The sequence below is a fragment of the Oncorhynchus gorbuscha genome, linkage group LG10 (genome assembly GCF_021184085.1).
Source record: "Oncorhynchus gorbuscha isolate QuinsamMale2020 ecotype Even-year linkage group LG10, OgorEven_v1.0, whole genome shotgun sequence".
Lineage (NCBI taxonomy): Eukaryota > Metazoa > Chordata > Actinopteri > Salmoniformes > Salmonidae > Oncorhynchus > Oncorhynchus gorbuscha.
Window position 1 is genome coordinate 67,838,799 of NC_060182.1, and position 20,183 is coordinate 67,858,981.

Sequence of the window (20,183 nt, forward strand, 5' to 3'; positions counted from 1 at the left end):
ATTATTGAACCGCAGAGATATCAACACAGCTACTATATCCCTAAGAAAGGAAAATAACTCACAAATTGGGCAGATTTTCATCCACTCTGTTTAATTGGAACAGAAATGAAGATGTACAGTGCATTCGGAAAGGATTTAGACCGCTTGACTTCTTCCACAATTTATTACGTTACAGCATTATTCTAAGATTTTTTTAAATTTTAATTCCCTCATAAATCTACACACAATATCACATTAGGACAAAGCAAATACAGGTTTAAAAATGTATTAAAAAAACAAATAAATAAAATATCACATTTACATAAGTATTCAGACCCTTCACTCAGTACTTTGTTGAAGCACCTTTGGAAGCGATTACAGCCTCGAGTCTTCTTGGGTATGACGCTACAAGCTTGGCACACATGTATTTGGGGAGTTTCTCCCATTCTTCTCCGCAGATCCTCTCAAGCTCTCTCAGGTTGGAAGGGGAGCGTTGTTGCACAGCTATTTGCAGGTCTCTCCAGAGATGTTAGATTGGGTTCAAGTCCAGGCTCTGGCTGGGCCACTCAAGGAAATTCAGAGACTTGTCCCAAAGCCACTCCTGCGTTGTCTTGGCTGTGTACTTAGGGTCGTTCTCCTGTTGGAAGGTGAACCTTCTCCCCAGTCTGAGGTCCTGAGTGCTCTGGAGCAGGTTTTCATCAAGGATCTCTCCGTACTTTGCTCCGTTCATCTTTCCCCTTGATCCTGACTAGTCTCCCAGTCCTTGCCGCTGAAAAAGAGCCCCACAGCATGATGCTGCCACCACCATACTTCAACGTAGGGATGGTGCCAGGTTTCCTCCAGACGTGACACTTGGCATTCAGGCCAAAGAGTTCAATCTTGGTTTCATCAGACCAGAGAACCTTGTTTCTCATGGTCTGAGATTCTTTAGATACCTTTTGGCAAACTCCAAGCAGGCTGTCATGTGCCTTTTACTGAGCAGTGGCTTCTGTCTGGCCACTCTACCATAAAGGCCTGATTGGTGGTGCTACAGAGATGCTTGTCCTTCTGGAAGGTTATCCCATCTCCACAGAGGTACTCTGGAGCTCTGTCAGAGTGACCATCGGATTCTTGGTCACCTCTCTGATCAAGGCCCTTCTCCCCCAATTGCTCAGTTTGCCAGGACGGCCAGCTCTAGGAAGAGTCTTATTTAAGAATCATGAAGGCCACTGTGTTCTTGGGGACCTTCAATGCTGCAGACATTTTGGGGTACATCTCTCCAGATCTGTTCCTCGACGCAAATCCTGTCTCGGAGCTCTACGGTCAATTCCTTCGACCTCATGGCTTGGTTTTTGCTCTAACATGCATTGTCAACTGTGGGACCTTATATAGACAGGCGTGTGCCTTTCCAAATAATGTCCAATCGATTTAATTTACCACAGATGGACTCCAATCAAGTTGTAGAAACAAGGATGATCAATGGAAACAGGATGCACCTGAACTCAATTTCAAGTCTCATAGCAAAAGGTCTGAATACTGTAAAGGTAAATAAGGTACGTGTTTTTTATACATTTGCAAAAATTAATTTTAGAATACGGCTGTAACATAACAAAACGTGGAGAAAGGGTCTGAGTACTCTCCATGTGCCTAGAGAAAGTTATTAATAAGCTCATAAATCCTGACCAAACAGGGTTTATTAAGGGTCGTCAGGCAGCCGATAACAATCGCCGCCTGTTTCAAGTGGTTTCTGAGGCTTCCAATCTGGATAGCCTGTGTACTGTGTTTTCATTAGATGCAGAGAAAGCCATTGACCGCTTAGAGTGGGAATATGTATGGCTTGTTCTTGAACCTTTTGGTTTTGGGGCTAGATTTATACATATGATCCACACCATGTATGTGAATCATTTTATTATATCTACTGGCACTACCCATTCTAATGTATTTACCATACAATGAGGATGTAAACAAGGTTGTCCCACCTCCACTATACTATTTGCTCGCTCTCTTCAACCGCTGGCACAAAGCATACATCAAAACTCAGCTTCCTCACATATAAAAATCAAACAAACTGATCAAGCAATTGCACTCTATGCATATGACATACTGCTCTAAGTCGAAAATGCTAAGAAATCCCTCCAATCAATAATGTCTATTTTTACAGCATTCAACTCATGGTCTGGTTACAAGAGCAACTGGTCCAAATTGGCTCTATTACCTCAACTCAGCTATGGGAAAAATGCAACTACCAATCATGAACCCAGTGAATAAGCAAATACCTACTTATCCATTACCATATCCCCCTCTATTCACACTACTTGCAGGAAAAACTACTTACTGCCTTTCCTTCCAGTTCTCTGCTGCCAGTGACTGGAACGAATTGCAAAAAAATTAAATAAAAAATAAAATAAATCGCTGAAGCTGGAGACTTACATTTCCCTCACTAACTTTAAACATCAGCTATCTGAGCAGCTAACCGATCGCTGCAGCTGAACATAGTCCATCTGTAAATAGCCCACCCAATCTACCTAGCTCATCCCCATATAGTTTTTATTTACTTTTCTGCTCATTTATCACTCCAGTGGTAATCTGCTAAATTGTAATAATTGAGCTAATATTGCCTATTTATTGCCTTACCTCCTTACGCCATTTGCACACACTGTATATAGACCTTTTTTCTATTGTGTTATTGACTGTACGCTTGTTTATTCCATGTGTAACTCTTGTTGTTTGTGACGCACTGCTTTGCTTTATCTTGGCCAGGTCGCAGTTGTAAATGAGAACTTGGTCTCAACTGGCCTACCTGGTTAAATAAAGGTGAAATAAAAAAATTATACAGATAAGCATATGAGTTATGAGTTAAATTGCATACACACACTCCAATATGGCGTAATAAAGAATTCTTAGCATGTAGGAAACCATTTACAGTGCATTCGGAAAAGTATTCAGAGCCCTTGACTTTTTCATAAAAAATAAATAAAAAATGTAAAAAGTCTATGTGCTACAGCCTCATATCCAAACCGATGCGGACATGAGGCATGCGCCAGAAAATGTAGCCAAACTTTAAATGATACTTTTAATGACATAAATACGGGCTAAAAAGCCAGTCATGTTTGACAAATATAATGAAGGATAATTTTATATTTTTTATTTTTTTATTTCACCTTTATTTAACCAGGTAGGCAAGTTGAGAACAAGTTCTCATTTACAATTGCGACCTGGCAATTGTAAATAAGATAATTAACATTATGTTGACTGAATCAAGCCTTTGGACGTTACTCAAGGCACGGTTTGTTCATTTCAGATGGTCACAAGACCAGAGAGTGAAGGACAGTGCATATTCCGCACCGCACATCACCCACCTTGATTCTGAGTTTAGGCGGTCAGCATTTTGAAACTATTTAACCATAAACTTAATTGTTTAAAACATGGACGTTCTATGTCATTTTATGAAGCATGTCTTATCTTGTTTCAAAGTAGCCTAGACAAAATATGTCTTTAGAAATGTTGAGGGAATGATTTTATAAAAACTTAATATGGCATTGAAATCAGCATTTTTCTCATGATCTATTGGTTTTAACGTTATTTTAATTGTCCAGCCGGCAAAGGGATAATCCTCGTCATATTAGTAACCCTTGCTAGCTGAAGCACCTTCAGAGCTCCCCTTTCTTAATTTCTAACAGATATTTTCATATCTGTCACATGAAACGATTTGCGCTTGGGGTGAGCGTTTGAGAATTGTTTTCCCGCTAATTGCATTTTGGAACATTCGCGCATTGCCTATAGCCATGTACGCATTGTTGAGCTTTTAATATGAAGAAATAAAACATTACGATTTTAAGCTAAACAGTCTGATTGGTTGCATCAGCGTCCTTGCTTTAAAAATGTTTTTTATATGCAGTGGTTGTATGAATTTTGGATCAGTTATCCAAGAGTCCGTTTTGAACCATATATTTCTTTGATGATGGGACGCCATTACTGTCGAGCCCTGGAGAGCATTATTTTATAAAAACAAAAAGTATTTGTTTGTAATTGTAGCCTAATGGTGCAATATGTTACAGGCTACCAAGGGTGGCCAACCATACCCCAGGAGAGCCTTAAAAGGAGAGTGTTGTATTTTGAGACAGGCTTGAATATGAAAATAAGCCAATAGAAAGACTGTAGCCTACATTTGTCTGATTCTCTGTGGTAAAAAAAATAGTAATGCATTTTATTTTGTAAAGTGGCATGCTTGCATCATCCAATGATGTAAAAAAAGTTTGGGGAAAAAAAAACATGAGGGAGATTTTACTGAAATTATTTTACAAAACTTGGCATCTGCACAGTTCTTCCAGTAAATGTGTTTTTATACAATTTACAGTGTAAATTGTTAAAAGTTGTACTTGTGCATAGAGTTGTATGTATTATTACATGTTGAAATCAATATTTTATGTTTAGCATACATCTTAAGTGAAAATTCCTTTCCCATGGAATTGCCCTTGACATACAAAAAAAGTCTGGTCTCAAATAATAAATAAAACACCACTCAGTTACAACATTACCCCACTTTCCCAGAGGAATGTCCATTTATCTTATCTGAGACGAATGTGACCTCTGGCACCCCACAGCCGTTGCAGAGTGACGAATACAGTTTCTCTAAGGACTTCATGGCCTACTTGTTGGGCTTGTAGAGGCACATACTGTTCAGACAGACTTCTACAAAAAGAGACAACATCAAGGCCCTAAACAACTTTCATTTGAAATGGCTCCAGTTCCACATCTGTCAAAAAGCCAAACGGAATGCTCACATGACAGACAGTCACCAAACTTTGGTTTTTGTGGGTATTGTCATTTTACATTGTGCTGCAAATACAAAAACAAAAGACTGTACAAAGCCAAAAAGGGACAAGACTGAAATATGCTTGGGCTGTAGCACATACCAGACCAGAAAGCATGCACACTTAGAGAGATTATAAGTAAGCATAATTTCCAATAGGAGAGGCTGAGGTTTTGCTGGAGCCAGTGATGCCTGAATGTGGACAAGAGCAACTTTTCAATTCTACAAGCAGATGTGATGGGCTTGGCATGTTGAGCAAACCACAGACTGAGGAAAGTGTATAAACTATTTTGAAGGCAGTGTTCTTTTTTCCAGTGGCAAGAGCTAGAAGGCAAGAGTGAGAAGTACACAGAAAGAAACTCCCAAATGATTCCAAACAGCTATTAGAACCAGAAAACATGGAGAAAAATAGCAGGGTGGAATGTGTCAGTTGCATTTTGCGTTGACATTTGAGGGAGGCAATTCTCCCAGCAGGCACTGCTCTTAAAACACACACGTGCACAAATAAACACCTCTCACGTCACACAGGTCAACTCCCACAGATCTTTCGTACATTAATAAAACTTGCTTTCCTTGAGTCAGGACCCTAATATAGGCGTCATCCTTTCACAAGAGGGTGGATGGCCAGTTGATTGGCTAAGGGTCACATGACAGGTTGATGGCATTTGGTGTCTAAACAGAAGGTGCTGCGGATGTCATTCGCTACTCCCTAAAAACACACCACCTCCATACAGCTACGACTGACAGCGACTTTTCATAGCAGGTTAGGAGAGCATTTTAGCTAATCCTAACTCTTTTCCTAACATTAATCTATTTCTCCTAACTTGCTACTTTAAAGCCAGTTCTGGTAGTAGCTGTATGGAAGTGCCGTGTTTTTAGGGAATCTTGACGTCGTACACACCTGCAGCATGAGTTCGCACTCCTCCCGGCCCACAAAGATCATCTCCGGTGGCAACCGGTGTCTTGTGCCTGAGCTGCTGACCAGGAACCATGACGTCACACTCATCTTGGAGCCCCGACTCAGAGCCTTCTTAGCATCCTGGGAGGGGCAAGAAGACTTGATATATTAGTCAACATGTAGAACAGTAGATTCTTGTTGTCACCACATTCACTGCAATTCTGGTACCAAATTTGGTAACAACTCAATTAAATATTTTCAGATCTATTAACACAATCACCAGGAATTAAGATATAAAACTACTTTTTGTTTAGGAAATATTATCCCAAATATTCCCATTAATAAAAAAAGTGATTGAGTCTTACTAGCTAGGTTTCTATCCAATTGGTGACAGACTTTCATGTGAATATTCTAAATTCCTCCTAAAGATAAAACGACACAACAGTGGTAGGCCTGATCACCGACAACAACGAGACAGTCTATAGGGAGGTCAGAGACCTGGCCGGGTGATGCCAGAATAACAACCTATCCAAGACGAATGAGATGATTGTGGACTACAGGAAAAGGAGGACCGAGCACACCCCCATTCTCATCAACTGGGCTGTAGTGGAGCAGGTTGAGAGATTCAAGTTCCTCGATGTCCACATCAACAACAAACTAGAATGTCCAAACACACCAGGACAGTTGTGAAGAGGGCATGACAAAGCCTATTCCCCCTCAGGAAACTAAAAAGATTTGGCATGGGTCCTGAGATCCTCAAAAGGTTCTACAGCTGCAATATTGAGAGCATTGCCTGGTACGGCAATTGCTCAGCCTCTGACCGCAAGGCACTACAGAGGGTAGTGCGTACGGCCCAGTACATCACTGGGGGTAAGCTGCCTGCCATCCAGGACCTCTACACCAGGCGGTGTCAGAGGAAGGCCCTAAAAATTGTCAAAGACCCCAGCCACAGACTGTTCTCTCTACTACCGCAAGGCAAGCGGTGCCGGAGTGCCAAGTCAAGGGCAAAAAGGCTTCAACAGTTTTTACCCATTTACATTACATTTAAGTCATTTAGCAGACCCAAGCCATAAAACTCCTGAACATGTAATCAAATGGCTACCCAGACTATTTGCATTGTTTTAAATTTATTTTACCTTTATTTTACTAGGCAAGTCAGTTAAGAACAAATTCTTATTTTCAATGATGGCCTAGGAACAGTGGGTTAACTGCCTGTTCAGGGGCAGAACGACAGATTTTGTACCTTGTCAGCTCGGAGATTTTGAACTTGCAACCTTTCGGTTACTAGTCCAATGCTCTAACCACTAGGCTAGAGGTTGTTCCCCCCCAACCCCTCTTTTACGCTGCTACTACTCTCTTTTTATCATATATGCATAGTCACTTTAACTATACATTCATGTACATACTACCTCAATGGGGCCGACCAACCAGTGCTCCCGCACATCGGCTAACCGGGCTATCTGTAGTGTCCTACCACCCCCTCTTTTACGCTACTGCTATTCCCTGTTCATCATATATGCATAGTCACTTAAACCATATCTACATGTACATACTACCTCAATCAGCCTGACTAACCAGTGTCTGTATATAGCCTCGCTACTGTATATAGATTGTCTTTTTACTGTTGTTTTATTTCTTTATTTACCTATTGTTCACCTAATACCTTTTTTGCACTATTGGTTAGAGCCTGTAAGTAAGTATTTAAGTAAGCATGTTGTAGTGCACACAGCATTTAGTATCCACTTACGTTTTCATGCAACAAATACAAATCTAATGTTCAATGTGTTTCCAGCACATTTTCAACTCTACCAAGAGTTGTCACAAACTGTTGCACTAAATAACAAATGTACCTACTCTGGTCTTAGCACTTTCACTACAGCCAACAGCTTGCAGATACATTGCGGGTAGGCTCTGCAGGTAGGTTAGTCTAATTGATGAGATTATTAATGGTTAAGAGAATATTTTTATTTGTCAAACAGCAGTCTAGCATCGACCACCATGTCACCAGAACAAGATCCTTGACAGTTATTGGAAAGGAGCATCAAGCTCATTCTGCACACTTTCGTCACCCTATGAAGTTCATCATAACTTATTTAATCTGTAGCCGAATAAACTGCATTATTTCCCAAGTCGTAGTGCGAGGACCACACACCATGTCATCAAGTGACTCCAAGTTGACCTCGATATTTGCGCAAAAAGGTGTTTCCACCACCATTTTAGAGACACAAAATGATCCCACCACGTTGAACGAACAAATGACCTATCAGCATTTATAAAATCAGACCGAAACCTCCCGTTTCCATCACTGTTTTTTAAACAGTATGACTTTACTTGCATAAAAACTGTTGATGGAAACGTGGTTCATGTAATCAAGGTATGAAATGGTTGTATTGGAAAATACAAATCTCTTTTGGGCTTAGTTGTAGTCAATTAGCAGTGTACAAGTTATTATAATTATGTTCTGGTCCCCCAACCTTCCGCTCCGACAAAAATAGACCCGCGGCAGAATCTAGTTGTGTACCCCTCTTCTCAGGCACGTCTGGTTGTGTCATCAAGTGATGCTCATGCACACACCACACCCAACAAGGGCAGACAACACAAACAGTGATTCCTTCTTCAATACAGGCCTGGTGAAAAGGAGGAAATTCCTACATGTTTATGCCCCAATTTATTCTCCACAAAGCTGAGCATGACACTTACCTCCAACTGTTGCAAACACAGCAACCTACAGTCTACATGATTGAGTATCCATTGGATTTTCAGCGGTTAACGTCACCCACGGTTGACCGCGTGTGAACTACAATTGACACTATGTTCTCACGTTTAGAAACGTCAATAATCATCGCTTCACTTTTTGAAAATGATTTCTTGCTGATATGAAGGATACGTTCCTTAGGTTTCCAAAAGCGCACCGCAAGCAATGCATTTTAATGCCAATGAGTCCAACTAACGCTGCCGTGTTTTGGACTTCGAACCTCTTTAAAACATTTTGAGTTTGAGTTACAGACTTCTGAGTTGTACCATTGCATTAGTCTATTTCTTCTGCTTCTGTCTATGTGAATAACTGGGGATGAGTTAGAGCGGTGTTTGTGAGACAAGAGTGGATCCCGAAGGGGCCCAGGGCCCGAGGCCCTGTATTTTTTTTTTTTACAAAAACGTCTGTAGAGTCTGAATGGTTTGAGCTACAAACTATTAAAAATATCTATGAAAAACAGAGACTCTTAGGAACACGTAACATGTTTTGCTTTATGGAGCTCACAAGCTACACAAGAGTCATTAGAAGGTAAGTGGTTCTTCTACATAGATCATAGGAAATCCCAGGACAGTCTAATACTGTAATAAGCTCACACTGGAGTCTGACAGAAACTCCAAACAGTTGTCACTGACTATTTGGATATATATATTTTATTTTTTATTTTTTAACATTTGTCAATAAAACTCACAAATGTAACTGTTTGTGTCAACTAGTAGTGTATTGTACTTGTGGCCCTGGTTGCCCTGAAAAGAAAATGGTTAAACACTTCATTGTGAGGCTAAATATAAGGTCTGGACATGCAGATAAATGAAAACCCTATTTTTGCTGGGGTCTCTTTCATATCGGTGAGAAATAATAATTTTAAAAAAGTGAAATTACTACACACCTTTTATAGGGTTAGTGTTCCTTGAGGGGCATATATCCATGTTACAGCGTTTGTTAATGGAAGACAGACAGAAGACCACCCGTGCTCATTGGCATGACCAGAACACCTGTGTGTAAGTGTAACTGGGGAGGAAGTGTAGTTTGTCAACTGGAGGTAAACACATTATGGATCGGTGCAAAACTGCTACAGTAAGTCTCTTATTTGAAATATTCTTTCTCGCTGTAATGAAAGATAACGGGCATATCAGCATATGTTTGGAAGACCATTTCGTAAGCGATGATTGACGTTCATAAACGTTAAGTTTACACGGAGCCAAATATGGGGGAATGTAATGGCTGAAAACCCTACATACTGAGTAGAAGGGTTTTAGAGCTAGCTAGGTCTTATCAAGTTAGCATAGTTAAGGTACCCGAACAAACAGCCTAACTCCTCAGTTCTGATCACCTTTGCTGATATTAGTCCTACAATTCTGCTCAATCATGCAGCCAACATAAATTGCCGTTTTGCTTAAAATGACCTGCCATTCAACATTGGTTTGGAACGAGGTGCAATTAATTAAACGTATGGCTATGCTATAATACCAGAATGATCTGTGGTCAATGGATTGTACTGTAGTAACGTTAGTAGGCTAGTTGCTATCAGTCTCAGCCACTTTACTAACCAATAATTCCCATATTAATATCTGGAAAATGGTGCATATGCAATTCATCATGTCCAGCCATCTCACTTGTCAAACAAGCTAGGCCAGGTAGAAAGCTACAAAAGCATCAACAACAAAAAACGATTCTGAAGGTTACAATAGTTGTAACAACACTTAGCCAGCAGTTGACACTGACTTTATAGTGAGTTTGCAAGCAGACTGACCCTCCACTTTTAGCAAGCTAGCTATAGTAGCTGAATTATTTTATTTCGAAAGAATGTTGGGATTACTGGTCCGTTAGCTCCTTTCTCTGGTTAGTTAGTTACCTGTTTCAATTGAAGGCCAAACATCATCATACAGGAAATAGGATAGGTTTTCCCGAACGAGAAAAAAAAACAGTACTAGTTCACGACTCCCCCTTCACAAGCATACCTTTAATCCGGACTCTGCTTTCTCCAGAATAGTAGCCAGCGTTAATACAGCTGTAAATTATTATTTATTGTATCTATGTCCTCTTCTTTAGTAAAGTAGTTTCAAGAAACAATAATGTTAGCCCAGGTAAATGACGAACACACCCTCCCTTCAATATTTGACAAGCCGACGACAATGTACATTACACTTCCACCGCCACGCGTAAGGATCAACGTTCTCCAGACGAGTGACGCAACTAGTCAGTCCCACATGTCAACTCAAATGCTTAGCACCTGAACAAAAGAGAAGAGTAATGAAATATCTGAAGTTGTTAAATAAAAGCGCCATACAATTATGGGGTATTGTCCAACTTTGCTCAAAAATGTAGGGGATGAAAAATTATGTTTTTACAATTAATTAAATCATGTCACATCAAAGTAATAAATAGCAAAGTAAATGTAATTTTGTAATAACAGTTTTCGTGAAATTATGTTTCAGAAACGGTCAGTAATTTTAACTCGCCCACATGGAGACAGCGTTCCTATTAATATTAAATTACTAGATGCAGTTGATTTCAGCACAGTGTTCTTTCTGGTGGATGCAATGTAGTATGTAGACATGTGTGGAGTTATTTTTACTGTCAAACCCGAGAAGACTGGAAAGAAGGTTATTATATTCGCTATGTAAATTTTAGTAGCGTCATCAATCACTTTGATTAGCGTAACGGCAGCGACACTAGCTGGATCCTATCCACAATAAGATTTCCGGTTTTGGGATTTCCCTTCAAAATAAAAGTCCACCGTAAAATGTATTTGTATGATACGAAATCATTATTTTTTTTGTTGTTGTAGTTTTTCTTAGTGCATAATGTTAAAATTATGAAAAACAAAACAAAGGTAATTAACTACATGTGGGAAAAATCTAAAGAGAATCACTATTTTATATAAGCTTAAGGGGCGGCAGGTAGCCTCGTGGTTAAAGGGTTGGGCCAGTAACTGAAAGGTTGATCGAATCCCCGAGCTGACCGGGTAAAACTCTGTCGTTCTGCCCCTGAACGAGGCAGTTTACCCAGTGTTTCTCGGCTGTCATCGTAAATAAGAATTTGTTCTTAACTGACTTACCTGGTAAGAATATAGAATATTATGGAGTGGAGCTTGGAGCTTAAGTATATTAATGTCAAGAATATAATAATAGCCTACTGGTAAAAAACAACAACATATACAGTAAAAATCTGGACACATTGCAGGGTTTTTCTTTATTTTCTACTATTTTCTACATTGTAGAATAATAGTTAAGACATCAAAACTATTAAATAACACATATGTAGAAGAAGTGTTAAACAGATCAAAATATATTTTAGATTCTTCAAAGTAGGCACCCTATGCCTTGATGACAGCGTCATCTGGAATGCTTTTCCAACAGTCTTGAAGGACAGCACTTCACATCCCAAGCCATCTCAATTGGGTTGAGGTCGGGTAATTGTCGGTTGATTGTGGAGGCCAGCTCATCTGATGCAGCACTCCATCACTTTCCTTCTTGGTCCAATACCCCTTACACAGCCTGGAGGTGTATTGAGTCATTGTCTTGTTGAAAACAAATTATAGTCTCACTAAGCGCAAACAAGATGGGATGGCGTATCGCTGCAGAATGCTGTGGTACCGATGCCAGTTAAGTGTGCCTTGAATTCTAAATAAATCACTGACAGTGTCACCAGCAAAGCACCCCTAAACCACCACACCTCAACCCTCCATGCTTCACGATGGGAACCACACATGCGGAGATAATCCGTTCACCTACTCTGTGTCTCACAAAGACATTTGGACTCATCAGACCAAAGGACAGATTTCCACCGGTCTAATGTCCATTGCTCGTGTTTCTTGGCCCAAGCAAGTCTCTTCTTATTATTGGTGTCCTTTAGTAGTGGTAGTAGAAAATCGACCATGAAGGCCTGATTCACGCAGTCTCCTCTGAACAGTGTATGTTGAGATGTGTCTGTTACTTGAACTCTGTGATGCATTTATTTGGGCTGCAATCTGAGGCTGTTGCCTCTAATGAACTTATCCTCTGCAGCAGAGGTAACTCTGGGTATTCCATTCCTGTGGCGGTCCTCATGAGAGCCAGTTTCATCATAGCACTTGATTGTTGTAGCGACTGCACTTGAAGAAATTTAAAGAATTCTTGAAATGTTCCTGATTGACTGACCTTCAGGTCTTAAACTAATGATGGACTGTCATTTCTCTTTGTTTATTCAAGCTGTTCTTGCCATAATATGGACGGTCTTTTACCAAATACGTCCATCTTCTGTATACCACCCCTACCTTGTCACAATACAAATGATTGGCTCAAACGCATTACGAAGTTAAAAGTTCATTTGTGGAATTTCTTTCCAAGGCACACCTGTTAATTGAAATGCATTCCAGGTGACTACCTCATGAAGCTGGTTGAAAAAATTCCAGGAGTGTGCAAAGCTGTCATCAAGGCAAAGAGTGACTATTTTGAAGAAGCTCAAATGTAAGATATATTTTGTTTCGTTTTAACACTTTCTTCGTTACTACAAGATTCCATATGTGTTATTTCATAGTTTTGATGTCTTCACTATTATTCTACAATGTAGAGAATAGTAAAAAAAAATAAAGTTAACCCTGGAATGAGTAGGTGTGTCCAAACTGTTGACTGGTACTGTATTAGAGGTCGACCGATTATGATTTTTCAACGCCGATACCGATTATTGGAGGACAAAAAAAATCTGATACCGATTAATCGGACAATTTTTAAAATTGATTTATTTGTAATAATGACAATTACAACAATACTGAATGAACACTTATTTTAACTTAATATAATACATCAATAAAATCAATTTAGCCTCAACTAAATAATGAAACATGTTCAATTTGGATTAAATAATGCAAAAACAAAGTGTTGGAGAAGACAGTAAAAGTGCAATATGTGCCATGTAAGAAAGCTAACGTTTAAGTGCCTTGCTTAGAACATGAGAGCATATGAAAGCTGGTGGTTCCTTTTAACATGAGTCTTTGTCACACCCTGGCCATAGAGAGGCTTTTTATTCTCTATTTTGGTTAGGCCAGGGTGTGACTAGGGGAAGGCTGGTTCCACCATTGGGGTGCCAGGACATAGAAGATCTTGGACTGGGCTGAGCTACAGCTGTCCTCCTGTATGGGTGGGAGGGCCAAGAGACCAGAGGTGGCAGAACTGAGTACTCCGGTTGGGTTGTAGGGTTTGAGCAGAGGCTGAAGGTAGGGAGGGGCAGTTCCTCTTGCTGCCCCGTAGGCAAGTACCATGGTCTTGTAGTGATGCGAGCTTTGACTGGAAGCCAGTGGAGTGTGTGGAGAAGGGGGTGACATGGGAGAATTTGGGAAGGTTGAACAACCAGCAGGCTGCAGCATTCTGGAAGAATTGCAGGGGTTTGATGGCACAAGCCAGCCAACAGTGAGTTGCAGTTTTCCAGACGGGAGATGATAAGTGCCTGGATTAGGATTTACTCCGCTTCCTGTGTGGGGTAGGGTCGTACTCTATGGATGTTGTAGAGCATGAACCTTCAGGAGCGAGTCACTGCTTTGATGTTAGCAAAGAACAACAAGGTGTTGCCCAGGGTCACGCCAAGGTTCTTTGCACTCTGGAAGGGGGACACCGTGGAGTTGTCAACCATGATGGAGAGGTCTTGGAGCAGGCAGGCCTTTCCCGGGAGGAAGAGCAGCTCCGTCTTGTTGAGCTTAAGGTTGTGTAGCCGACATCCTCGCTGAGATACTTGTCTCCACCTGGGTGTCAGAAGGGGGAGAAGAAGAAAAGTAGCTGAGTGTCATCTGCATAGCAATGATCGGAAAGACCATGTGAGGATATGATGGAGCCAATTGACTTGGTGTAAAGATAGAAGAAGAGATGGCCTTGAACTGAGCCCTGAGGCACCTGGTAGGAGGGGCCTGCCAGGTAGGATGCAATCCAACAGCGTGCAGAGCCTGAGATGCCCAGCCCTGAGAGGGTGGAGTGGAGGATCTGATTGTTCAAGGTGTCAAAGGCAGCAGATAGATCTAGGAGGATTAGAACATTGGAGAGAGAGACCTCTTTGGCAGCGCAGAGAGCCTCCGTGACAGAGAAGAGCAGTCTCGGTTGAGTAACCCGTCTTGAAGGTTAGTGTCAAGAAGATCGTTCTGATAGTGATAATGAGAGAGTTGGTCAGAGACCGCACGCTCAATGGTCTCGAGAAGGGAGGACGGGATGGGGTCAGGCGAGCAGATTGTCAGGCGGCTGGACCTCACTAGTCACAGGATTTCATCTGGAGAGAGAGAGAGGAGAGAAAGAGTCCAAGGTGTAGTTCTGTGAGTGGGACCAGTGGATTCAATAGGCTGAGCCAATGAGCAAAGAAAAACAGCAAAAGTCTCATCGTCAGAAGATCCCATCCCAGGACATGATCACAGAAACTGATGAATACCGATACCTCTACAACATCCCATGGCAGCAAATGCCCAACCTCTCCAACCAGCCCCCACAGGTTTACCTGACTTCCCCAGCAGGAGGAGTACAGGTGCAGTGTGCCAGCACCATTAAGCTGCAGCCCATCGGAGGGTAGGCTGACCCCCCCCCCCCCCCCCCCCCCAATTGCAAGGAGAGTTCATTACCCTCGACTACATTAAATCAAAGGTAGTCAACTTGAGTGCCCAGATCACCGCCAGGGCCTCCCAGCTCGGTCAGGCCGTACTGATCCATTCCCCTGTATCAAGCCTGCTCAGTGAGGGTCCAGGTCCCTACAGTCTTCCAACCACCAGCTGTTCCAACCACCAGCTTTTTCCAACCAGCAGCTCCGGCTCAGTCTGCATCATCCACTGCTCTGGTCTTTTCTGGGTATCGGCCATCAGCTGCTCAAACTCAGTCCACCTACCAACCTCAGTCATCTGCTCAATCCTATTCATATGATCAACCGTGAACTGCACCTACCCAGCTAGCTTATCCTCCATGGACCAGTCCTCTCCAGCTGGCCTATCAGCTACTACCTGCTGCACCTCTCCAGCCAGCTCACCTGCCTGGACCCGCTTGCCTTCTTCAGCCAGCCCACCTGCCTGAACTTGCTGCACCCTTTCACCCAGTTGATCCTGCTCCCCATGCACTGGTACCTCAGTAACCTCCAGCCCAGCCTGTATGTACAACTAGTGAAACCACCTGTACCTAAGCCAGCTTATCCGCTCTGACTATACCTGCAACCAGTCTAGTCCACAACAGTGAAATGGGGTTCAAACCTCAAAATGGCACTGAACTACCTCTTTAACCCTCATACAGAACTATCAGTACACTACAAGTACAGGGTCCTCATGGAGCACCTGACACTGGATGAGGCCAGGCTGATAGCACAAACATGTAGACACTACCAGCAGCCCTACACTGCAGCCATGCAGGTCTTGCAGATGCAGTACAGGCAACCACACCAGCTGGCACAGAGTGAGATCGCTGCAATCCTCAATGCCCATGACATCAGAGGTGGGGATTCCAAGGTCTTCCAGAGCTTCGCACTCAAAGTAGACCTCCTGGTCAGCATGCTGAAATCCCTTGAAGGTCCCCAAGGCATAGAGCTGTCATACACAAGCCATGTGGGAGTTTACTCAGCAAACTCCCAAGGTACTACAGGGACATCTTTGTGGAGCACTTACAGGCACGGTGCAGGCTGCAGACAGGAGGTGTGGGGATGCTTTGCTGGTGACCCTGTGAGTGACTTATTTAGAATTCAAGGCACGTTTAACCAGCATGGCTACCACAGCATTCTGCAGCGATACACCATCCCATCTGGTTTGCACTTGATGAATCTGGTTGAGGGAACACAGTGTGCAAAGCTGTCATCAAGGCAACGGGTGGCTACTTTGAAGAATATCAAATATATTTTGATTTGTTTAACACGTTTTTGGTTACTACATGTTCCCATATGTGTTATTTCATAGTTTTGAAGTTTTCACAATGTAGAAAATAGTCAAAAAGAAAGAAAAATCTTTGAATGAGTGTCTAAACTTTTGACTGGTACTGTATATCTTAGTGCACAGAGATTGGGAATCAGTCGCCAGAACAGATCAAAAAGTTTATCAAAGACTGCAAGCGTTGGCTAAATTGTGGTCTTACTTGCCATGGGCAACGGTATACAGTGATTCCCTTACAAAAAAAAGATTGCTGTTTTGAAACTGCAGTCGATTGTGGTATATTGTAAGCGGTAGTTGAAGAATAACTGCAGTTACACTGCAAAATTACTGCAGTAAACAAAACTATTTTTAGGCAGTATTTTCAGAATACTGCACTATACCTGCAGTTGTACTACACTCTGACTGCAATCTTTTTTGTAAGGGTTTGCATTGGGGCCAGTGTACTGGGTGGAGTAAACGGCCAGCAACACTCTGTATTATTCATGGCCACGTGAAATTACGCCATATATAGATTCTACAGAGCCTACTAAGTACTCCCCACACCACTTTTACATCGGCACAAATTAAAGTTTCCTGTGCAGTGCTATATTTGTACCGTATTGTGTCCAAGCACCCCATTTGGTGCTGTTTTGACCACTGTAAAAGGCCAGCAACACTCCGTATTATTTATAGCCACGTGAAATTATGTCCATATAGATTCTACAGACCCTACTGATACTCCCCACATCCTATCGGCACAAAGAATAATTTATTCTCTGTAAGCCAATATACACTGCTCAAAAAATAAAGGGAACACTTAAACAACACAATGTAACTCCAAGTCAATCACACTTCTGTGAAATCAAACTGTCCAAATGTGCAAATGGAATAGACAACAGGTGGAAATTATAGGCAATTAGCGAGACACCCCCAATAAAGGAGTGGTTCTGCAGGTGGGGACCACAGACCACTTCTCAGTTCCTATGCTTTATGGCTGATATTTTGGTCACTTTTGAATGCTGGCGGTGCTTTCACTCTAGTGGTAGCATGAGACGAAGTCTACAACCCACACAAGTGGCTCAGCTAGTGCAGCTCATCCAGGATGGCACATCAATGCGAGCTGTGGCAAGAAGGCGCTACCAGGAGACAGGCCAGGACATCAGGAGATGTGGAGGAGGCCAGAGGAGGGCAACAACCCAACAGCAGGACCGCTACCTCCGCCTTTGTGAAAGGAGGAGCAGGAGGAGTACTGCCAGAGCCCTGCAAAATTACCTCCAGCAGGCCACAAATGTGCATGTGTCTGCTCAAACGGTCAGAAACAGACTCCATGAGGGTGGTATGAGGGCCCGACGTCCACAAGTGGGGGTTGTGCTTACAGCCCAACACCGTGCAGGACGTTTGGCATTTGCCAGAGAACACCAAGATTGGCAAATTTGCCACTGGCGCCCTGTGCTCTTCACAGATGAAAGCAGGTTCACACTGAGTACGTGACAGACGTGACAGAGTCTGGAGACGCCGTGGAGAACGTTCTGCTGCCTGCAACATCCTCCAGCATGACCGGTTTGGTGGTGGGTCAGTCATGGTGTGGGGTGGCATTTCTTTGGGGGGCCGCACAGCCCTCCGTGTGCTCGCCAGAGGTAGCCTGACTGCCATTAGGTACCAAGATGAGATCCTCAGACCCCTTGTGAGACCATATGCTGGTGCAGTTGGCCCTGGGTTCCTCTAATGCAAGACAATGCTAGACCTCATGTGGCTTGAGTGTGTCAGCAGTTCCTGCAAGAGGAAGGCATTGATGCTATGGACTGGCCCGCCCGTTCCCCAGACCTGGATCCAATTGAGCACATCTGGGACATCATGTCTCGCTCCATCCACCAACGCCATGTTGCAGCACAGACTGTCCTGGAGTTGGCGGATGCTTTAGTCCAGGTCTGGGAGGAGATCGCTCAGGAGACCATCCGCCACCTCATCAGGAGCATGCCCAAGCGTTGTAGGGAGGTCATACAGGCACGTGGAGGCCACACACACTACTGAGCCTCATTTTGACTTGTTTTAAGGACATTACATCAAAGTTGGATCAGCCTGTGGTGTGGTTTTCCACTTTAATTTTGAGTGTTTACTCCAAATCCAGACCTCCATGGGTTGATCAATTTGATTTCCATTGATAATTTGTGTGATTTTGTTTTCAGCACATTCAACTATGAAAAGAAAAGAAAAAAGTATTTAAAAAGAATATTTAATTCATTCAGATCTAGGATGTGTTATTTTAGTGTTCCCTTTATTTTTTTTGAGCAGTGTATAATGCATATACAGTGATTTGCATGGAAGGCATTTATTTGACCTTGGAACATGTTTTAAAACCCCAAATTAAAGCAAATGTCACTTAAATATGAAAACATATGAATTGTTAATGTTTAGACAATTTTTCATACATTAATAAACAGGTTACACTTTTCTACTACTGCGTGGGGGACTTTTATTTAGAAAATTCCGTGACCCGGAAGTACTGACGATCACTTTGTCTGAGTTACCTATCAAATATGTTCTGCTACTTTCCACTAGGTGGTGGTCTACCACTAAGTATAAATTGTCAGTCTCAAAATTGCAGTTGCTACTGTAGTAAACACCTGCAACTACTTTAACATAGTAACCAGATCACTATATTTACTTTTCCATAGCTTACGCAGGTGCAACATAACTACCAAGGGCTGAGTACATGGTATAAGTCCTAGAAGTTGGTTTAATCGCAGCTGGGTCCAGACTAGCTCACATTGACACCAAACCCAAAGACTTTGTTAGACTCCATTGTTAGACTTGATCCCTGTCCTTCCTTATCTGGCTTTTCTGAGGTTGTGACCTCTCTCTCAGGGCAACCCCCTTTTGTTTCCCTGCTCACATCGAAAGCAAAGAAATCTGTCCTCCTAGTCATTTACAACCACCAGTTTATTTTAATCTTCCTCTCAACATCTTAACACACCCTACTTTATTCTAGCCATTGAGGGCAGCCGTGTGAGGAGGGAAAGCACATCCTATTTATTATAAGGCCTTTTCTTGGAGCCCTCTTCCCATCCTTCCTGGATGTAAATGGCCGCAAGGGTTTGTTCTCCTTCATTAAACCTTACATGAAGACGTCAACTTTAGCAGGACACCTAGTCAGTTGCACAGCTGAATGCATACAACCAATCTCTTCCACATTTAACCCCGGGGAGCAGTTGTTGTGAGGTGGGTTAACTGCCTTACTCAAGGGCAGAATGGCAGATTTTTTTCCACCTTGCTACTAACCTTTGGGTTACTGTCCCAACACTCTAACCACTAGGCTACCTGCCGCCCAGGGATATATCTAAAGCATAGATGCGTTTTCAACTCTCAGAGATGATAATTGGAAAGATCGGTACACTGAGGTAAGGAGAAAGAGGTGGAGTCAGTATTTGACAAGCTCCCTACAACACATCCCAAGAGCGGGCAGAACCTCATTGCTAACACAGAGGTGCATTGTGGGTTGTGCAGCTGGAGCCAGGTGAGGAGCGGTTGTCAGGTGAGCCCCACACTGGGCACAACCATGGTCCTGTGGTGAGGAGCAGTGCTGCTGGCCAGACAAACAGACTGAGCCCTGGCTGTCAACATCTGCTCCAGAGACTGTACCATCTGGGTCTGGCCCAAAGGAGCTTCTCCTCCAGCTCTAACCAGCTGCAGATCGAGCCAGACAGACATGGACCTAAGCAATCCTGTGGAGGTACAGAAACAGGGCCAAGTCCAACCACTGTCATTAGGTTTATTCATCATTTGTTTCAGACGCTCGCCTCATGAGTTATTTTTTTCTTAAGTACTTCACTCAGCACAAGCTTGACTTGCTAATGCTTTGGATCTATGAAGCATATTAGAGAAGATAAATGTTCTGTAACGACTGAAAAAAAGACAAGTTGGCACA

General features: G+C 42.5%; 1 protein-coding gene across 4 annotated transcripts in view; it reads right to left on the minus strand.

The window, feature by feature from the left end:
• The window catches only part of LOC124046410 (centrosomal protein of 170 kDa protein B-like), a 39,423-nt gene extending 28,784 nt beyond the window's left edge, over positions 1-10,639 (minus strand). For 2 of the 4 annotated variants that reach the window (XM_046366755.1, XM_046366756.1), the window contains exons 1-2: positions 10,277-10,639; positions 5,673-5,810 (exon numbers count right to left, since the gene is read on the minus strand). In XM_046366755.1, the coding sequence (XP_046222711.1) occupies positions 5,673-5,810; positions 10,277-10,306 (168 nt within the window). In that variant the 5' untranslated portion in view covers positions 10,307-10,639. The remainder of the gene's footprint in view (positions 1-5,672; positions 5,811-10,276) is intronic. The other 2 variants (XM_046366754.1, XM_046366753.1) reach the window with 2 other exon arrangements.
• Between the last annotated feature and the right edge of the window lie 9,544 nt (positions 10,640-20,183).